General features: G+C 48.4%; 1 protein-coding gene across 1 annotated transcript in view; it reads left to right on the top strand.

The window, feature by feature from the left end:
- Positions 1-2,494: 2,494 nt before the first annotated feature.
- The window catches only part of GPSM1 (G protein signaling modulator 1), a 68,700-nt gene continuing 49,138 nt past the window's right edge, over positions 2,495-22,056 (top strand). Inside the window, exon 1 of the mRNA XM_071765922.1 lies at positions 2,495-2,814. Within this exon, the coding sequence (XP_071622023.1) occupies positions 2,510-2,814 (305 nt within the window). The 5' untranslated portion in view covers positions 2,495-2,509. The remainder of the gene's footprint in view (positions 2,815-22,056) is intronic.

Below are 22,056 nucleotides of genomic sequence, written 5' to 3' on the forward strand. Positions count from 1 at the left end.
TTCAGTTCTACAGTCCCAGAAACAGAGACCACAGCTTGCTTTTCCTTGTAGGCTACCTCAAAAGGAAACTAGAAAATGCCAGCAAATTTTTCCCAATTTGCTGGATGATAGGGAGGGACTTTCAGCACCTGTCAGTTCAGAAAAATTAAAAAAAAAAAAAAAAAAGAGTGCAAGGTGATGGTGTTCAATTAAAGCTGTTACCAGAAAACATTTACAATTCTAGTGCCAGTTCAGCAGCAGCTTCTGCTGGGGTCTGTCAGCTTCCAGAATCTGGATTGCATTGCTCTTTTTGCTCATAAGCCCCAGCAGAGGCCACCAGCAATCCGTTTCATGAGCTGCAGGAGAGCTTCCTTGCTAATTAAAAGAGATCTTTGTGTTTTAAAGGGAGTGCCCAAGTCCTTTGTGTGTCACATTTGTCACCTTCATCTGGAGTCTTTCTGATTGCTTCATGCCTCACTATGCACATGCTACATCAGGTGGACTGGTGACATTTTTAAAGCACTCAGGTTCCTTTTCTTCTGTACTCTTGCAATTTGACTTTTTCATTTCAGCTGAGCAACGGATCTGAGTTGGGACTTAGGTCCAAGTACTTGTAGGGATGGATGTGTAGGGTTAACCAAACTCAGCCCACAGCAAAGTAATTGAATTATTTCATCTAATGGATTCAAATCCATTGTGACCCGCTTGCCACTTCAACAAGAAGAAAAAGAAGCTGAGTTTGTCAGATGATAAATTATCCATTGCAAATTCATTAATTTTAAAGCCAAAGGGGACCATTATGCTCATCTTAGTCTGACCTCCTGCCTCACCCAGGCCATGGAATGTGACCCAGTGACTCCTGTGTCATTAACACCTGGGTGACCTGTTTGCCTGGAGCTCTGTGGAATACCAGAAATATCTGGCTGGAGCCCAAACTGGAAGCTGGCCTCCACCCTCCTTTCTTTTGCTCCCCTTTCCAGCATTGTTTCTCCAAAGGGCAGTTATTCTCTCTGCCCACATTCACTGAATGCTGACCCCGTGCAAAGCACCCTCTGTCTCCTGAGGCTGGGGAAGGGCTGTAGCCAGCAGCTCCAGCTGCTTTTCATCTTTTGCATCAGTGTTCTTGACTTGAAGAGGGGCTGGAGGGTGGGCACGGACAAATCACCCCCCTGGAAATACCAAAATCTTTTATTATGGCTACACAGCTGCTTGTTCCAGGGGCTTGTGAGCAGCTGTTTGTGTCAGGATGTTTGCTGCTCACAGTGAAACCACAAACCTGGGTAAATGCTGACTGGTGTCCCAGCCTGAACCACAGCTTTGCCTGCAGCCCCTCCAGTGGGGTTTCTGTCACTTGAGGGTGCAGAGGGGCTCCTGTTTTGGGGTGGCATGGCATGTATCCAGGACACCAACACACTGCCCTGGCAGCTCTCAGCAGGATGGTTTCTGCTTTCTCCGCTGTGGTTTGTGAGCAGAATTGAGATTGTTCCTAAGCTAAGACACAGCTACAGGTTTGTCTGTGGGTTTTTGTTTGGAATTTAAACGCCCAATCAATTAGCTCTGAGGAAAGAGGCTTCTGTGGTTTGCTAGTGGGGTGTTACTGAGGATGCTCTTTCCTGAGCAGGATCCATACTTGCTCTTGAGGGGGTTTTTTATGCAAATCCCCAGGGAGAAACAGTCCAGTAAATCAGGCATGGCTCTGGATTCCCTGTGACCACAGGGTTCTGGTGTCTGCAGAGCTGGAATGCACTGAAAGGTACAATCTATGATTGCTCCTCTTTAGAATTTCTGTGACACTAATGATGTTTAATGTGGTGTTTCTGACTAAGTAGCACTAATTTTCAGCCAGGCTTCTGTTGAGCAGCCAGCTCACTTCTGGAGGAGTATCTCAAGCCTTGGAAAACAGAGTGAGCTGGATGCAGCATCCGAGGGTGTCCTGCATCCACCTTGAGACACTCAGTTGGCAAAAAATAGTAAAATCCCCACTGTTCTACAGGACACAGTGGCTACAGACAGCAAACTGCTGCAGGCTGGAAGGAAACATCTGTTTTCCTGACGAATCCCTCACTTCCAAAGACAGCAGCCAGGCTGCTCTGCAGCTCAGGCTTTGTGGCATCCCTCTCCTGAGTGCAAGGTGGCCACAGCTGTGCCAGGTCCAGCTGTGCCAGGTCCAGCTGTGCCAGGTCCAGCTGTGCCAGGTCCCGCTCTCCTCCCAGCTTCCTCCAGCCGCGGGCATTTAACTGATGAGGATGAAAGGGCTCAGGCTGAGTTGGAGGCTCCTCATTAGGGGATTAAGCGGCCGCATCTGGTGCGGGTCAGCACTGGTGCAGCCCCCCCCTGTTCCTTACGGGGCAGGTTTGGTGCCTGCCCCTCGCTCTCTGCTCGGGTCCGTCCTTCCCTGCTGCGGTACCCCTGAAGGTAAGCGCGGTGGCACTGCAGTGTGATGTTAAGCAGAGGGGACACGCGTGGCCCGCTCCGCTGCCAGGGCTGCTCCGCTGCTCCCCTGCCCCGTGTCGGGGCGGAGGGAAGGGCGATGCCCGCGGCGTGTCCCCCGCTTTGCCCCCGTCCCACCGCAGCCCCGGGGCGGGCGGCAGCGCGGCTCCCGGCGGCCGAGCGGAGGAGGAAGGGCCACTGCCCGCCTCGGGCTGACATCAGCCGGAGGAGGGGCCTTGCCCGCGAGTTTCTTCTCTCGGTGCATCACTTCCCGCCGCTGCCATACTCCGCTGCCCGGTGCGGGGCTGCAGCCGCGGCGGGCGGCGGGGCTCGGCGGGGCCGGCCCATGGCGAGCCTGCCCGGCGGGGACAGCCCGGGCTCTGCTGCCCGCCGGCTTTACTCGAGGTGAGCGGGGCCGGGGCGGGCGCTCGGCCGCGGGGGAACCCGGACCCGGTTGGCCCCGGAGCCTCCCCGGGTGGCTCCGGAGCTGCGCCCGCAACGCGCGTCCCGCAGAGCGCCGGGGCCCGCGGCGGGAGGGAGCGGAGCCGGCGGGCGGGAGTTTTCCGGGAAGGGGAGGGAGCGCTCATCCGTGGGAAGGGAGAAGCTGTTGCACGGCTGGGGACCCAGGGAGAGGAGAGTGAGAGGAGGAGGAGGAGGGGAAGGACGAGGTGTTTCCTCCGTGGGGCAGCTCGGGGTTCGTGTTCAGAGCGGTGGGTGCTGAGGTTGCTGAGAGGGAAACCGTGGTTTTCCTTGGCACTAGCCCGGAGCGATGAGCTCTTTCTGTCACGGAGGCTGATGCTGAAACCTTGTCTGTGCTGGGAATTTCCAAGGGAGGTTCTTGGTTGAGCTGCAGAGACTTGAAGTCTCAGCTTTAAAATGGAGTGCATCTGGAGTGCAACAGAGTGCACCAGGGTAGGGAAAAAAACCAAAACATAGCTTCAGGCTGACTGGTGTTCGTGAAAAATACTGTGTTTTGCCCGTTCTTTGAATTTAGTTAAAAAAAAAAAAAAAAAAAGCTGGAATCAGTTTGAGGCCTTGTGACATTGCTTGGAGTGTTGTTGTTTGTGGTGTTCATTCTTACTGTGTTTTGTTTCTCCTCCAACAGTCAGAAGTGGAGGTAATACAGGATCTGAACTGGAGGGCAAAAGAAAAAAAATGCTTTTAGTCTATGCAGTGTAGTAGCTTTTAATCAAACCTCTTCACATGCTTTGCAATAATAAGTAAGGTAGCTCGTGGGTTGTGTCATTTAATGAGTATTTGTTCATCAGGACAACAGCTCTGTGCTCCACAAACTTGAGCTGAGCTTCCATGAGCCTGAGCTTTACCTTCCCTGGGGTTTGATTTGGTACTAATTGAAGTGCATTCAGCTCAGCTGTGTGTAACTTCTGAGGACTTGTGGTGGACAGAATCCAGGCTGTGGGAGCTGGGAAACACCTGCTTGCAGCAGCTGTCCTGTTCCCCTCCTGTGGGGAAAGTCTCACTTGCCTTTTTGTGCTGGGGGGTTGACCTTGAGCACCTGGGAAGCACCAAACCCATCCAATGATTCCCATGGACTGTAGTTCCTAAGTTTGTCAAGCTTGTGCAGGAGCCAAGTGTGCTGGTGTCCAGAGAGCTCTGCTGGATTTGGTCCTGGGCTTTTTAAAAGGCTGTTCTGGAGATTTCTGAGCCTGGCAGTGAGGCCCAGGGATGTTTTGGGAAAGCCATCAGTGTGTATTGCATTGACATCACGGAGACACTATTGATCTCAGAGCACTGGATAAAGCTGCAGTGAGACCATAAGTGTATAAATCTGGTACAAAAACTCAGATAAAAGCCCAGGTTGTTCCTCCTGTGCTTCCTATTCCCTTCTCTTGCTCTGTGGTCTTTTGCAGTGCTACCTGGTTTTGGCGGAGCTGTTGGCTTTTGGAATATTTACTGACTTGTCTTGATTGTGTCATAAACAGTCCCCATCTCACTCATTAATGTCACTACAGTGGGTACCTGACCTGAATGTGCATTGGGCAATTAGCACACTCTGGGAGTAACATGGATCCTTCTAGAGAAGGCAACTTTCCCCTGCTCTGTTGGGAAAACTGAGATGGGAACAAACTGGGAGGAAAGGCCAGCACTGGGGTAAACTCCTTCTGACATGGTTCCTGTTCATTTTGCATGTATCACAACACCATTAAATGTTCTGATCACTTCCCAGTTGCTGGTGTTTGTAAACTTTAAGACTTTAAATCTGGACTTCCTGTAATGCCAACAGCAGTGTTGCCTTCTGTTCATCCATAGGAAAAGCAGTTATGTATTGCTTGCTTTAAAGACAGAGTTATCTTCTTTCTAGGGGGTAATATTTCGTTGCATCTGCTCCAGAGGTGAAAATTGACACCACCAGCAGTGTTATTTTTGGTGTTCTTTAGGAATTTACCTGAATACTCAAGTGAATGAGCATCCTGGTGACAGCTGCTGGCTCTGTACTGGGCTGGATTTGAGCAGCAGTGTGGGGACAGCTTTGTGCCTTGCTACAGATCCCCTCGGGCTGGGGAGCTGTTGGTTCCCAGAAGGATGGCAGAGGAAGAGTGGGATTAACTTCTCCTGGGAGGCTGGGAAAGGGCTCAGGTGAAGGGATCCCTTTGAACTTGATAAAAATACTTCTGAACTAATGTGATAGCTACCTGTACACCTTTGCCTTATGGAAATACTTAGAGTAGATGGCATTGGTTAGGTAAGCAGGAGCTGTGTAGAAAATACATGATTTTTAACCTGTTTGAGTTTGCAGGCTATTTTACCTCCTGTTTGCCTTCCTGGCAGAATTTCCCTGCCTACCTCCAGAGTTCCAAATTGCCACAGCTGTTTTCCTGTTGAAAATGACAGTGTTGTGACTGAGGGTGGCCTGTCCTGGGTGGGCAGGTTTGTGAAATGGGGGCTGTTTGGCATCACAGTGAAAATGTGATGTTCTGCACTGCCAGGAAGCTGAGAATGACACATTTTTAGCTCTTTTAATCCATGGATCAAACTTGAACTTGCTTGATTATTCCCCTGGAGAATCCTGCTTTAGAGATTTCTGAAAGACTGAAAGAAGAATTTTTCTTGCATATGCCTAGGCAGGCTCCATTAGGCAGAAGGATGTGAAAAACAGGACAAACATTTCTAAAATAGCCGTGCTGCATAATAGGTGGCCTCAGCAAGAAACAAAAATAATTGCATGATAGCTTAGCATGCGGTGTCGGGTTTGTTGCCATCTGTTTTGGGACATTTTGAACAACTCTCTTGTAGTTTCAGCATTCATGAGCAATGTGGTCATCCCAGCACAGAGCCAAGCAGAACATTTTGTCTCCACCACAGCAGGGAGAAGGGACCATTGCTGGTCAGGCCTTCCTTGCCCTGGGAATCAGCATCCTGTTTTGTTGCAGTTTTCCTCAGGACCTTGGGCATCCTCTTGGATTCTTGTTTCTCACCTGTGGGCTGCGGGAAGAGAAGTTTGGTTTCCTTTCTCCTTTTGGTGTCTGATGTTAAGTGGGTAGGGATGTTCCTTGCACCTGTACAGTGTCTGGCACTGTTTGATCTTCATCTTCTGTCCTCTAGGTGCTGCTGCAATACAAACAATTGTCTGTAGGGTGTTAATTTGACTTGTGTCTGCACAAGTAAATCAGGCTGGGATGATACACTCGTTTTTTCCTGGTGTTGACTTGCACTCCACTGACTCAAATTATGCCAGACCTCCTGCCTCCTGCTTCTGGGGTGAGATTTATCCCTCTGCATTCTTTATCTCAAAACACTTTGCATTGTATGGGCATTTGTGCCAAGCAGGCTAGAAAAACTTTGTGCATTGGCCACGTGTTTGAGAGTTAGAGGGTGTTCACTACTGGGTGTTCACTACTGGGTGTTCACTACTGGGTGTTCACTACTGGGTGTTCACTGGGTCAGCTGAAGGCAGTGAAGTTTGTGACTCGTGTAGCCTGAGGGCACTCCTTGGTCCTGCTTCCCTTGAACACTCTGGTTACCCCAGGGCCCAACTGGATGAGGAGCTGGTTAATGAGGAGCTGGTTCTGGAGCTGAGGCAGCCCCTGGCCCTGCCTGGCTGGGGTGGTGCCTGGAGCCCCAGTGAGCTGTGCTACCTGTGCCCTAACTACTCCTGAGGTGCCTTTTGCCTTTGTCATCAGATGGATCCCCCCTGGGAAAGGATCTGAAAGAGCTCACGGCAACAAGGGAGACACTGGAAAGGGTCCCCCCTATATTTAGGAAATTGGTGGAGGAATGGCTGGGGCAGTCTTAAGGAACAAGAAAATCATTGGAGGCTTCAGCTTTGCTTGAAGAACAAGTTAGGGTTCTGTCAGAAAGGCACCAGCAGCAATTTTCTTCAAGTTAAGTAAGTGCTCTTATTTAACTCTTGAAGCTGTTCTGCTTTAAGAGCAATTTTATTTCCAGATTGTTGCCCCAGTGTCCCTAGTTTTCCTCTCCTTCCAGTCCTGCTGTGTATTGCTTTGATAAACCAGCCCAGCTTCCAGAATCCAAAGCCACTTCCCTGTTAGAGAAAAAAAACCCCATGCCAACAAAAGCCATGAAACAAATCCATCTTGCATCTGGGCATGCAGGCTGGGTAGCCTGACCACAAAGTGAGTCTGTTGAATTCTGTGTCTGGGCTATTTATATTCTCAGTGGGAAAGCTTTTCATTGACTGAGCTGTTCCATCCCTAAAGATACTTTTAATTAAATGTTATTTGACAGGTCTGACTTTGTAAGTGGCTTAGATCTAACTGGTATAAATGGGATTTTATTTTTTTTTTTCCCCGCGCCAAAAGCTGAAGAAAGTAGGAGTAATCTTGTTGGGAGGCTACTTGTGTTCAGAGTCATTCACTGTTAGTAAGCTGGTGGTGGTAAAACAAACAAACAAAACTAAAACCCAACAATCTCACAACCAGAAGGGTTGAGAAGAAAGGGAAAAAAAAGGAGAGCAGCTGCCCCTGGCTTGGAGCAGAGCAGCTCTGAACAATGCCCAACAATGTTGTGCAACTCCTGGGGAAGGAAGTGAAAATTTATCATTACAGAGCAGTTTCAAGGGCAATATTCAGCGAGCAATTTGCAGCACAACCCTGTACTTACCGGAATTAACTAACTTCTCCCCAGATAAAACGACAGGGCTGGTGAGGACAGGAGCTGTGGCCTCTCCTCTCACAAGCAGTGCTGCCAAGACAGGCTCTGTTTAGGACTGAACCTGAGGCATTGGGCTGAGAGCCTCCAAAGGGGACAGTGAGACCCTAAATTAGCTGAATGGGCTGATCCTGCGTGGGTCTGACTGATCCCTGTCCCACTGAGCCTGGGGAAGGGGGAACAAGCATGTGCTGAAGCATTGCAGTGATACCTGATGGCTCCTTTGCAAGGCCCTCAGTCCTGGAGCAGCAACACAAACCCTGAGTTACTTGGATGGCAGGGCTGCTCTCTGAGCATTACCTCCAGGGCAGAGATAAATAGCTTAATTCTTCTGTTATTCTCACTTTTCTTTCAGCAAGAGGATTTTGCCCAAGGGTGGCAGGCCCTGGAGCTTTAGGTCTTTCTATTCTGACTCTGAGATTAGAAACTGTGTTTAGGGAGCCTTCATCTTCTGCCGTGAGTCAGTAGCTTTGTGCAGCTGCTAAGCCTGAAGGAGTTTTGCATGAGGAATATTGGATTGTCTTCCTTCATACTTTTCTGTTACCCTTTGCACTGCACACACTGGAGCAGCCAGAGGGAGTTGGGAGCTAATCCATCTTTCCTCCAGCTGCTGTGGGAGAAAGTTGTTTTCCCCTTTTCAAGTCCATTTTCTTAGTCTGTTATCCTAAATAACACGATTTGGTGTAGAAACGATTTTGTGTTGAGCAGTGGCTCCACCTGAGAACAGATATTTTGTCTTGGAAGCTGCTGTTAAAAATGTCTGGCTACAGCTGAGTGGTGCCAGTGGGTGTGTGCAGTTTGCACTCTGAGCTGCAGCAGATGATGGCTGCCTGATGCTCCTGGGAAGCAGCTTGGAACACAACACAGAGCTCCTTTCCTGCCCTGGGGATCCAGCTCCTTCCTCTCCCACATTTTGGCTGCCAGGGAGCAGACTCAGATGGCTCGTGTCAAATCATCCTCCCTCCAAGCCCTTTTCCTGGATGCTGTGGGCACGGCTCTGGCTGTTGCTCCACGGTGAGCCCTGGGGTGGGTTCTGGGGTTTGCAGCCCTGCTCAAGCTCAACTGCCCTGTCTCAGCTCTGCATGGACAACTTTTGTCTGCTGTAGGGTCACAGCAACTCAGCCCTAAGAGACCAGCTTGCCATGGGGCCTGCAGGTGTTGTGCCAACACAAGGAATGGAAAGCTGTGTTGAGTTCCTGAGGGGAGGCTCCAGGGCACTGCTGGGACAGGCAAGTGGTCCCTGTGTGTGCAGTGGAGTTTCTCCATGGCTGGGTTGAAGAGCTGTGCATCTTTACAGCTGGGCTGGCTCTAACAAATGGCTTGGCCAGGGTCTGTTTCCAGGACTGACTTGATGCCCATGCAGCTTTTCAGAGCAGATGCCTCTCCTGAGTGTTTGCATGCTGGGGCTTGGCTGCTGAGACCTCCCAGGGCATTTTGGTGTGAATTCCTATGATTTTGGGTGCTCAGGCTTGGAACTGGTTGAGCTTGAATTAGCTGGGGGAGAGGTTTCTCCTGTGATCCACACTAGGGAGTTGAGGTGGTTCTTTGTGCACTCCATCTGTGGAGTATCCATTCATATCCAAGGACAGCAAGAAAGTGCTAATTAATATTCATCTTTCTGGGGAAATTTGTTCATTACTGCTATTTGTGGTTTGTATTACAGTGTCCCACGCTGCTGTGCCAGACTGAGTGGATCCTGGTAGGGTTTTATCTGCTCCAGGGTTTCAGAGTGCTTGATAAACATCAGTGTTTGATTGCAGCCTTTCTGGGAAATGCTGGTCTTGTTTTCAAGAGTGAAAAATTGTGTACTTTCCAGGGGGAGGGAGAAGATGGGTGGCACAGCCGGGAGCTGAATGTCCTGACCCCCCCCTCCTTCCCTTCAGTGCTTCCTTACCCGTGTCACTGGGGGCTCATTGGGAATTGGAGACCTTTTTGTTTTTCCATGACCCATGAATTGCTGACCCTACAATGGTTCTGCTGTTCTGCTTGATGTGGGAGAGAGCAAGGGGTGGTTTAGGAGGAAGTTGGCAGCTGAGGAATGGAAGCCCAGGCTCAGCCCATGTGCAAGGTGCCTGAGATGGGGTGGGAGCACAGAGCACAGGACCTGGGGGGAGAAAAGGAGCAGCCTGGGTGGCCGTGGGGTTTGGTCACCATCAAGAGGCCAACTCTAGGTATTGGCTTGGAGAAAGCAGAGCAGCCCCGAGGTGTTAAGAGTGCTCAGGCACCCACTTCTTTGTACTTTTCCTTCACTAAAGCCATTTTTTGGTGTCGGTGTTTTTGGCAGGAAGTTGTCATCAGTCATGCCACTGAGTGAGCGTTTTGCAGAGAGCTGTGTGAGAGCTCAGCAGTGAGAAAAGAGCCTGGGAAGGCTGCAGGGGTGTCTGAGACCCTGACCTGAGGCAGAGCTGTCCTGCTGAGCTGTGTGTCTGCAGGAAGGAGAGCCAGGGCTGTGTGCTGGGGCCTCATCCTGCTGCAGGGATGCTGTGTTGGCTCACTGGGCAGCAGGGTCCTGCTTTAGGTGCTCTGTGGCCTGGCCCAGCATCCAGCATCCTCCCTGTTTGAAAGCCAAAAAAAAGTGACACAAGGATGAGGAGTGAGCAGAGAGCTGTTGTGTGACCCTCCCTTGGATCCCCCCCTAAACAAATGACATTCTGCTGGGGAGGGGGGGAAATATCTCAGTTTCTGAAGGTTCCTGGGTGAGGCTCTGATCAGTTTCAGGGGGTCCTCTCAGGTTTGCTGAAGCAGGGTCAGGCTCCAAGCATCTGTACTAAGAGCAGCCTTGGGAAGGGAAGGAAGGAAGGAGGGAGATGCTGTTCAGCCCTGGCTCCCAACAAGAACAGAGTCATTTCTCCAGGCTGGCAGCTCTCTCCCAGAGCTGGCTGCCTGAGGCTAACGTGGCACCCAGGAGACATAGAAATGTTATCTGTGTGCACACACAGAGGAGAGAAAAGTAACAGCTCAAAACATGTGACTGGAATTAAAATTAAAAATATATTAAATTCCCAATTAAAACCATGTGTGGAGGATGTAGCTGCTCACAGAGGTTGTTTGTACAGCACACATGCAACTACTCCATAATGCCCTGGATTAAAAAAGGCTTCTCCAGGATGCAAAATCCATCTGGAAGCAGTGTCATTCCTGGATGCCAGCAGTCTGCACATCCCACCCCTACCCCAGGGTAAGGTAAGGAGCAGCCCTGCCTTCTCCTCCCTCTCTGCAGCTCTTGTGCCATGTCTGCCTTTCACTGCTAGATGATGATGATGATGTCTATGAAGGAACAGAGATTATTCTGAAGACATATTATTCAGTAGTCAGGATAAATGAGCTCTCTTGATTGGGGCATGAGTGTAACCCTGATGCTTTATCCTCCCTCCTTTCACCAGTGTAAGAGAGGAGGGGAGCAGGGAGTTCTGTCTGTATTCTCTATAAAGCCACTGCAATACCTCTGAGATGGCCACAAGGAGCTAATTTCAATCTAAAACAGGTCTGTGGGGAGTTCTCTACAATCCATTCCTGCTCATTCTGTCTCCTTAACTGGGAATTTCCATCAGGCAGGTAGTGCAGGATATAACAGTAAACTTTTGGCTTCATCCTTTCTACGTGCATAGTAAAAAAATACTTTTTTTGTTGTTTTTTTTTGAGTTGGATGTGCTTCAGGCTTTTCCCCTACTTTGTGAGAAAAACAGAGGAGGCTTTTTGGCATGGAATAGCTTAAAAATTTGATGCCTCATCCTTTTATTACTCTTACTGAAGGCTCAGTTCCAAGAAGCACATAAGAGAACATAATTCTGTTGGGTTTTTTTTCGAAAACAACTTTTGTAATTCACTTTAAAAACAAATCAATGTATGGACTAGCCTGTGATTTTGTGACAGCAGTGAGAAAATGAGGGAGAATATTAGCATTCTTGCTGTGTCCAGGGAGATGTTCCAAAAAAAAAACCAAACCCAAAATGTTGATACAAATAAATTACTTCTGTGGAAGAGCAGAACCAGGGTTTATTTCACAGATGCAGAGATGAACCGTGTGAATCTGCTGCACCCACCAGTGATGGATGCTTGCAAGGAAGCTGGGAATGGACTTTTTAGGATGTCAAGTACTGCCAGGACACAGGGGAATGGATTCAAGCTAGAGGAGGGCAGTCTTTAGATTTTAGACTGGAAGTCAGGAAGAAGTTCCTCACCGTGAGGGTGGTGAGAGCCTGGCACAGGTTGTCCAGGGAGGTGGTGGAAACCCCATCCCTGGAAGTTTTTAAGGCCAGGGTGGATTGGGCTTTGAGCAACCTGAGCTGGTGGGGGGTGACCCTGCCCATGCAGGGGGGTTGGCACTGGGTGAGCTTAAAGTTCCCTTCCAACCCTGACAATTCCATGGTTCTGTGCTTGCCTGTTCTTCACACAGGTGACTGAATTTCACCTGGAGCAGGAATTTGTGGTGCTGTGCAGGAATTTCCCTCCAGGGCTTTGGTTTGTACAGAGGTTCAGTGCCACGTGTGTTCAGGATAGAAATTATCCATGGAGTGACCCTGGGACAGAAGTGCTAAAAATTTGGGAGAATGTGGAAGGGGTAAAATCCTCTGGAGGAAGGGAAAGCAGCCTGCAGGCTGCTGGAGCTCTGGGGTTCCATGGGCAGAGGAGGCAGCAGGGGCTGTGCCAGCTCCAGGCAGAGGCTCTGTGCTCCTCGGGTCAGCAAGGCAGAGCCTAATTCCCACCTTGCATGCAAGCTGCTTTGCTCTGAGGTGCTGGCCTGGCCTTCTGGGGATCCTGCCATGCTCTGATTTATTGGCTTGTGGATTAATCTGATGGCACACATGGATTTTTCCATGATGCCATGAAGAACCCAAAAGCACTCCTGCTGCTGCTCTGCTGAATCTGGGTCTGCACAGAGGAGCTGCAGAAACTGTCTGGAGATGCTGGCAAGGAGTGCAGAGCATCCCTGGGCTGATATTTGAGTTCTTGGGCAACCTTTTTCCTGGATTTTGAGATAGATGTGGGGTATTACCTTTAAAAATTCCAGAGGGATGCCCTGTGGCTGTGTCAGAGGCAGGAGAACAGCAGTGCCCTCAGTTTGCCAAGGCAGTCTTTGAAATCACAGTGTGTCTGGGCTGATTTCTGATTTCTAGCACCCCCAAAATTTTCAGGCACATCATGACAATGCTTTTAGCAGTCCTTGGACCTGGAGAAAGCTGCAGAAAACCAATGTAGTATTAGTGCAGGCTGCTCTGCTACAGCTTTGCCAACAGAAATGTCTCCTGGTGTCCAGCATCACTTCCAGCCTGGATGTGAGCTCCCTGCTGCTCTTTTTGAGCTCACAGAACCACCACATCCCTTTTCTTTTCCATCTCTCTCTGGTTTGAGCACAGGGACTGCAATCCCTGAGGGAGCTATCACAGACTCCCCCAGCTGTGCTCAGGCTTGATGTCACCTTCTTCACTCCCTGTACCACGTGGAAGTTGGAAAAAGGAGTTGCTGCTTGTTTGAATCTGCTGGACTTGTTCTCTCATTTCTTGCAAATTGTTTTTCAACAAGTTCTGCAGAAAGGAAAGGAGGGCCAGGTTCCTGCTGTTTCTGTTACCAAGACCACAAATCCCTTTCAAGGTCCAAAGCATCCTGAGCCTTCTCTGCAGCCACTCAGCATCTCCCTGGCTCAAAGCCTGGATAGCCAGGAGCAGGGATCTGGGGTGTGTGTTTTCAGATGGATCCCCAAGGCCTCTCCTGGCTTTGAATCCTTGGCCTGGGGCTGAGGGGGGGAAACGGATGAGACAGGAAGGGAACAGAACCAAATTGGCTGTTGTTTGCTGAGGAGTCAGTGGAAAAAACAGTGGTGTGAACTTTGTCATGGTTGCCTTTTCACCCTGCATGGTGAGGGCAGCCTGGCTGCCTGGCCCTGAGTGTGGGTCAGTGCTTTGTGAGTCCCTGGGCAGCCCAGAGGCTTTTGGATGCTGGTGCTGAGCAGATGGGGGGGAGGTTGGGATGGGGAGGGGGTGGGCTGGACTGGGGGCTTCCTTTGTCCTCCCAGCTTGAACTGCAAGTCCCCAAGAGCATCTTTTCAATATGTAGCTGCTTCCCTGCTACAGGTCTGAGCCCCGTGGCAGGCTGAGAGGAAGGAGGGGGGGCTGCAGTTGGAGGGGTTTCCAGACAGCTTGGACTGGGAAAAAGGCTTTGGGCCTCTCTGGCTGCTGCGTTTCTGGGAAAACAAGACTTGCTTTCACTTGGCTTCAGAATGAAGTCTGGGTACACAGGAAAGGAAATCTCCTGGGGCCCCTCAGCTTGTGCAATGGCACAGCACGACTGGAACAATGGTGCTGGGTGGCTTTTGTGCAGCTGAGATTGTCCCTGCTGGCAGGATCCTGGGGCAGGAATTAGGGGCAGGATGTAATGCTCTGCAGCCAAAGCTGTCTCGGGTCGAGTCCCTGGCTTCATGTTCACTGAAATAACCTGAGCTGGCACTGCTGTGCTGTACCCCCACTGTAATCCACGAGGACTGTTCCCTGGCTCTGATGGAGGGGACAGGAGAGGACAGGCAGTCCCCTCTCTTGTCCCAGAGAGCTGCTGGGCTGGGGTCCAGGCTGGCCCCAGGGGAGCTGCAGAGCCCCCTCTGTGAGGGCACTGGGAGAGAAATGATTCCTGAGTCTGAACATCTCTTGTTTCATGTGCAGTGCTTCTGAATTTGGAAAGATAATCCCCCAAACCAGAAACAGCCGTTTGCAGTAGCAAGTTTGATGTGTTTTGGTGGGAAATAGAAGCTGAATAGCAGAAATAAAATGAGTAATAAACAAATTGGCTTCTTTCACTGTTGAAAAGCTGAATATTTGTTTTTCTAACATACATTATAAGTGTGACCCAATGTATTTTGTAGCAGGAGCTGTATGGTGATTTAAATCACAGCATATATTTTAGTGAGAGGATGTGTTGACCTAATTGCCAAAGTAATGCTCTAATGAAAAGCCACTCAGAGTCCCTGTCCTCTCTTACTCTCTTGTTTCTGAAGTGACTTAAGGAAACAACACTTCTCTTCTGGTGAAATCAGCCCAGGAGTGATGGATTAATTTCACTGAAGGTTCTAGCACCGTACAAGAAAGCAAAAAGCTCTTGGAAAACTCTAAGTTTCCCTCATTGTGCTGAAATCACTGGGTTAATTTTGAGTATCTGCAGTGCCAAAACCTGAATGCCTCAAAATCCATCCTGCTGCAGGGGCTGCTCTGCACAGAAGGTTTCAGGGCTGGTACCTTTGCACTCTTTTTTTTTTTGCATCTGTTTGCTGATGACACTAAGCTGGGAGGAGTGGCTGACACAGCAGAAGGCTGTGCTGCCATTCAGAGAGACTTAGACAGGCTGGAGAGTTGGGCAGGGAGAAACATGATGAAATTCAACAAGGGGAAGTGTAGAGTTTTGCATTTGGGGAAGAACAACACGATGTCCCAGTATAGGTTGGGGGCTGAGCTGCTGGAGAGCAGTGAAGGTGAAAGAGACCTGGGGGTCCTGGTAGACAAGAAGATGCCCATGAGCCAGCAGTGTGCCCTTGTGGCCAAGAAGGCCAATGGCATCCTGGGGTGCATTAGAAAGGGTGTGGTTAGTAGGTCAAGAGAGGTTCTCCTCCCCCTCTATTCTGCATTGGTGAGGCCACACCTGGAGTATTGTGTCCAGTTCTGGGCCCCTCAGTTCAAGAAGGACAGGGAAGTGCTTGAAAGAGTCCAGCGCAGAGCTACTGAGATGATTAAGGGAGTGGAACATCTCCCTTATGAGGAAAGGCTGAGGGAGCTGGGTCTCTTTAGTTTGGAGAAAAGGAGACTGAGGGGTGACCTCATCAATGTTTTCAAATATGTAAGGGGTGAGTGTCAGGGAGATGGAGTTAGGCTTTTCTCAGTGGTGACCAGTGATAGGACAAGGGGTAATGGGTGTAAATTGGAGCATAGGAGGTTCAAGTTGAATATCAGAAAAAATTTTTTTACTGTAAGGGTGACAGAGCCCTGGAACAGGCTGCCCAGGGGGGTTGTGGAGTCTCCTTCACTGGAGACATTCAAAACCCACCTGGACACGTTCCTAGGGGATGTACTCTAGGGGGCCCTGCTCTGGCAGGGGGGGTTGGACTAGATGATCTTTCCAGGTCCCTTCCAACCTCTATGATTCTGCATTTATGAGGCAATGCCCAGAGAGCCCAGATTGAGCATCCTCCTGCAAAGAAAAGAGCATCCCCAGACATCAGCATCCTTAGTTCCCCAGCACTTGGCAGGCTGGTGCTGCTGGTTGGGGGGGTTTGTACCCACACAAAGAGAATTTGACCCAGGCTCTTCTGAAGGTTTAATTCTCACCCTGCTTGACAGGGAGTTCTGCACAGTCCCTCTTCTGAAGCATCTTAATCAGTTCATATGTTCAGATTTTTTTTTTTCATTTATTCAGGAGTCAACATATTTTCACAAATTAACTTTCAAATTGGTATCTCCTTAATCTTAATTTCCTCTGACCCTGGAAAGTATTTGCATCTTATAATTAAAGGGCTTTGAAACTGGGGACCAAGTGGAACTGTTAACCAGGCTGAGATGAAATTCACATTTGTACCTTAATCCCACCTGAGCTTTCTCAGATGCTGCAAGTTAATTACATCCTACCTTGATCCTTTGATATTTGAGCAGTTTTGGAGCACAGAGGCTTGAATTTTGCTCATTGCCTTTTAGAGGTTTCACTCCTCTGATACAGAAAGACTTCATCGTGTTCTCTCCTTGCTGTGGGTTAAGCTGTGTTTGTGGGAAAGATGTGGTACATGGACTGAAGTTAATTTTTTACATTACCAAGATAATAAATTATTGAGAGCCCACTTCTTCCAAGTGTAGCACAGGTTTCTAGAGGTGATGAGTGTCTGAAGCTCCTGGGGATGAGAGCATCTCTTTGGGCATGGTTAGATCTTCAGTGATTTTTTTGGCTTTTTTTGGTTTGGTTTGGTTTTTTGGCTTTCTTTTTTTTTTTCTTTGGCTTTTTTTTCTTTGGCTTTTTTTTTTTTTGGCTTTTTTTTTTTTGGCTTTTTTTTTGGCTTTTTTTTGGCTTTTTTGGCTTTTTTTTGGCTTTTTTTTGGCTTTTTTTGGCTTTTTTTGGCTTTTTTTTGGCTTTTTTTTTGGCTTTTTTTGGCGCTTTTTTTTGGCTTTTTTTTTGGCTTTTTTTTGGCTTTTTTTTGGCTTTTTTTTGGCTTTTTTTTGGCTTTTTTTTGGCTTTTTTTTGGCTTTTTTTGGCTTTTTTTTGGCTTTTTTTTTTGGCTTTTTTTTGGCTTTTTTTGGCTTTTTTTTGGCTTTTTTTTGGCTTTTTTTTGGCTTTTTTTTGGCTTTTTTTTGGCTTTTTTTTGGCTTTTTTTTGGCTTTTTTTTGGCTTTTTTTGGCTTTTTTTTGGCTTTTTTTTGGCTTTTTTTTGGCTTTTTTTTTTTGGCTTTTTTTGGCTTTTTTTGGCTTTTTTTTTGGCTTTTTTTTTGGCTTTTTTTTTGGCTTTTTTTTTTGGCTTTTTTTTTTGGCTTTTTTTTTTGGCTTTTTTTTTTGGCTTTTTTTTTTGGCTTTTTTTTTTTGGCTTTTTTTTTTGGCTTTTTTTTTTTTTTGGCTTTTTTTTTTTTTGGCATTGTGTTAAGCTGGTGACTTGAACTGTGTGAGCATCCCTGCCTGGGTGGAAGATGCTGTGTCTCAGCCACACGGGAGCAGCTCTACCTTGAGTGGTTTCCTTGGCACTTCCAAGGAGGAGCCTGGCAGAGGCACCAGGGCTCCTCTGCTCTGTTCCATCCTCTAGAGCTGGGGGGAAGCCTTGCTGGATCTCAGCTTCATGTTTGCCAAACAAATCCATAGCTGCCCTTGCACCTTTGCAAGATCTTCTGTGTTCCTAAGGTTGAAAACCTTCTCCACGTGCCAGCTCAGCATCACCAGTGGCTTCACAAATTTCTGCTCAGCCAGCAAATGGGTCCCATCTGCCACCAGCTCTGATGGATCCCAGGGATCAGAACCAGCGAGGGTTCTGGGGGGCTCTTGGTGGGATGGGGAGCTGTGTGGAGCCAGAGGGGAGGGAGCTGTGGCAGCAGGGGCTGCAGGGGGACTTTTGCTTTCAGGCAGTGGGGAGGTCGGACAGGAATTCCTGGCAATCAGGCAGCTTGTTGGAGCCGTTGTGAATAGAAATGGGGTCTTAGTCAGCTCTGCTAATAAGAGGGTAAATGCAGCTAAATACAGCTGTCTTCCTCACTGGCCTTTTTGGTATTTATTAGCAAATATGCAGTGGAATTGAGTCCCTTGTAAGTACTCTGCAGCTAATGGTAGATGGCAATTAACTGAAATGACTATTGTGGGGCACTGATGTACCAGCAGGGAGTGGGAGAGGAAATCTGGAGCCAGCACACAGACCCAGCAGCTTCCAGGGCTCCCTGTGGTTTGCCCCTCTGGATTCCCTGTTTCATGCCCTTAGCAAAAGGCTGCAATGGGAGCTGCTGCGTCCTGGCACTCCCTGGGGCTCCAGCTTGAACAAACACTTCTCAGGCAGTGCTTGTGTTTGTGTGTGTCTGTATATATATATATATATATATATATATATATATATATACACCCCTTATATAAACCCCTTATAATATAAATATAAAAATATATATAAATAATATATAAATATATATATTTATATACAAATATATAAATATAAATAATATAAAACCTTATATAAAACCCTTATATATATATATAAATGTTATTTTATTCTTTTCAGTTTGGGGGTTACTGAAAGGACTCCCTGCAATACATATAAATACATATAAATACATATAAATACATATATAAATACATATAAATACATATAAATACATATAAATACATATAAATACATATAAATACATATAAATACATATAAATACATATAAATACATATAAATACATATAAATACATATAAATACATATAAATACATATAAAATAAAACCTTATAAAACCCCCTTATATATATATATATATATATATAAGTGTTATTTTATTCTTTTCAGTTTGGGGGTTATGGAAAGGACTCCATACAACACTACTACCATTCAAAGTGTGTGGGGTGGAAACTCTTCCCCCCAGATGTTCTGGTGCCTCTGCAGTACCTCTGTGCCTCAGGAGATGGGAAATAAACTGACCCAGAGGCTTGGAACTGATCCAGAAGCTGGGAAGGAGCGGGTGCAGCATTCATTGTTTCATCTTTGGCCTTTCCTTTCCAAACAAAAGAGTTCTTGATTTCTTTCCCTCACTAAGAAGGTGACGTGTAGGTCACAGTGCTCTGGAGGTTCTGCCCTCCATGGGCTGCAGGGAAACTTGCTTCCAGATGTTGCTTTCAAACTACCAAAGTAGTTTGAGTCGAGCTAATTTCATGTACATCTGAATTTCTTGTCATCCTTTCCTGCCAGGCTGGGTTTGCTGCGATGCCTTGCAGGGAACCTGTTTGTTTGTCAGGAGGGGATTAGAGCCATTAGGGGCCATGCTGGCAGGGTGGAGGGGCTGTGCTGGCTCTGTTGTGCAAGGACTGGTGTTGGGAGTGAGAATTTCAGTAGTGCCCTCCTTGAGAACCAGCAGAGTGCTGCTGGGTGTGTTGGATGGAGGCAGGAGCAGTGCTGGGGGGGACGAGTGGTGACTGGGAGGAGCAGAGGGCTTGATGGGGCTGGGGTTGTGGCAGGGTGATGCTAGTGGGTGGTGTGAAGTTGCAGGCAGGTGTACTTAGGAGCTACTTGTAAGGATTTCATCCCAGAGATGGAAACTCATCCTTTGGGAGCAAGTGGGAGAGGTTCAGCTGTGTCTGTGCTGCTGGTGTGAGCCCCCAGCCTGGGGTCAGCAAAATCTTCCTTGGTGAGGAGTGAGGACCCTGCCTGGAACGTGAGTGCCCCAGGCAGGGAAGGGCAGACCAAGGCTAAACCAGGTACAAATTCCCCATGGATCCATCCTGGCTCTGCCTCAGCAGGGTCTGGGGGAGCTTTCCTCATGTAGGGAAGCCCAGAAATAGAATCAGAGCCTTTGAGGCCAGCATGGGCTTTGGCTCAGGAGAAGCCTGAGCTGTGTCCCCAGGCAGGGGAGGGGAAGGGTCCCTGGGGCTGTTTGGTGGCTCAGTCGGTGGCTGCTGCCTGTGTACAGGAGCTGGGAAAGGAAATGACTGAGGGGGAGTAATTCTCAGCTTGATTACCTTTTTAAGATGTGCTGCCACTCAATTATTTAAATACATATTTAGTTAAGGCAGTGAATATGCATTTACACTCAGCACCTGATAAACTCGATTCTTTTTGACTGGGGAAAAAATGGGTAATTTCCCCTGTCATCAGTGCTCTGAAATTACATATATTCGTGTTTGAAGTTTAATCAGATTGGCAAGTAAGATGCCAAAATCTGTTGCTTTGTTAATTCATATCAGTAAATACACTAAGTACGTGCTTTATAACTGATGGTGGTGTTGGGGGTGTTTTTTTTCCTTCCTTCCCTTCTGTCTAGAAGCTTGGGGTTTATTCCTGACTGTTCCAGCAGCTCCAGGAGCTCTGTTGGGGAATGAGTTTTGCAATTGCCCAGTTAATGAGTCAAATACCCATATATATATATATATATATATTATTTTTTTAAGGCAGTTTCACCTTGTAGGCAGGAAGAGGTTCCCTTGCCCTGTGAGAATTACAGTATTTGAGGGAGCAGAAAACTGGTTCCTAGCTCTGTCCTGTGACATGATTTTCTGCATAGCTTGATGGCTTTGTTGTCAGCAGGGAAGTGGTGTGTGCAGGACAGTCCCACCAAGGCAGCAGTGCTGGTGGCATCCTCAGGGCTCCCAGAGCCCTGGCTGCCTGCTCTGGAGCTCCAAAACATCTCATGTGTGACAGTCCTTCCATTTTGCCTTTTGTAAAGACCATTTTTGCTCTAAAGGCAAGGCAGCCAAAAGGCAAGCTGTGATCCAGAGCATCATTAGCTGCTAACTGACAGTGATGGATGGCCCTGAGAAACCTTGCTAATATCTGCTCTTCCTCTTAGGTTTTTCTGCCTTCAGCTCAGTTATCCTTTCCAGAAGTTAAGGGTGACCCAGCCCCCTGTGTTGGGTTGGGAAGAGGCTTCCCCATCCCTGTCACTGCACAGTAGAAGGTCCCCTTTTTCTGTCTCATAGGAGCCTCAGAAGCAACATCCATTCCTGGGCTTGGAATTTGCAGCTGTCACATTGATGGGGACTGAGTGATCTGCCAGCATCCTGCCACTCACTCCTTCCTCTGCCAGAATGCTGTGCAGATTGCACAACTCATTTGTGGCCAAACATCGGGTTTATATTTGTCCTCCTACTGCTTTGGAAGAAAATGTTCTTTTTGTTGTCATTTCTTCAACACACACGTTGCCCTTTCTGGAAGTACCTTTTGCCAAATGATCTCCAACCACTCTGGGAGCCACCTCCAGTGCTGTGTTAGGGGTGTGCACCTAACCCAAGGCATGCAGGAGCTGTGCTGCTGGTGTGAGCCCCCAGCCTGGGGTCAGCAAAATCTTCCTTGGTGAGGGGTGAGGACCCTGCCTGGAACGTGGGTGCCCCAGGCAGGGAAGGGCAGCCCAAGGCTAAACAGGTACAAATTCCCCATGGATCAATCCTGGCTCTGCCTCAGCAGAGTTTATTCTGCTTTAGAATTCTTAATGCTCCAGCTGGGAGCTGATGCTGGGACTTCTTTCTGTGCACATCAGCCCTGTTCTCATGTTTAGGGTACATCTGGTATCTTCAAATCTTTGTTCTTACCTGGCCAGACTTGCCATGGGTTTTGTCTCCATGTATTTAGAAGGAAACTGCTAAATGTGAGGTCTGGGTTTGGTCTGGGACTTGGTCACTGGGATGGCTCTCAGACCTTCCTGCCTGCCTGCAGTGGGCCTGGAACCTGGAGTGGGACTTTTGCCAGGACTTGGAAATCCTGCCTACCTGGAGGAATACACAGGTCTGGAAGAATGGTTTAGGGCATGGTTTGGGAATGGGGATGCCCTGAGTGAGCACCCCCCAAGCCCTCTGTGTCTTTGCTCAGTCCCAGGCAGGGACTCACCCTGCAGGGAGCTGAAAGGTGAGTGCTGGGGGCATTGCAGTAACAAGCTTTAGCATCTTAGCTGGGCAAGTCAGAAAAGCAGCTCATGGTCTGCAGTCTCTTTTCTAAACAGCACCAGATGGCCAAGCCCAACACTTCCACTTGTCAGCAGTCATTTGCTGGCTCAAGAGGGACTGAATCTTCTTTTCTGGTATTAAGACATGAATAGTAGGTGCTTGGTGTGGTCATACAGGCCCAGGAGTGTTGCCTGCGTGTCAGCAGAGGAGAAACTTAATACCTGGAGGGTGGGGGGTAGAGGGCTGTGTCTTCTCAGATGGGGATGTTTTGGAGTCCATTTAGATGGGCAGGGATTTGCTCTGTGGGATCTGCCTTCTGCTTTTCCCCAGTCTGAGAACTGCTCAGGTCTTTTTTGGAACTTTCAAAGCTTCCTGAGTGGCAGATGGATGAGACCTCTTTGGAGCCTGTCCAACTGTGTGCTTCTGCCCAGAGATGACCCTCTTTAGGTGGAGC

This window comes from Heliangelus exortis, chromosome 22 (genome assembly GCF_036169615.1).
Source record: "Heliangelus exortis chromosome 22, bHelExo1.hap1, whole genome shotgun sequence".
Classification (NCBI taxonomy): Eukaryota; Metazoa; Chordata; class Aves; order Apodiformes; family Trochilidae; genus Heliangelus; species Heliangelus exortis.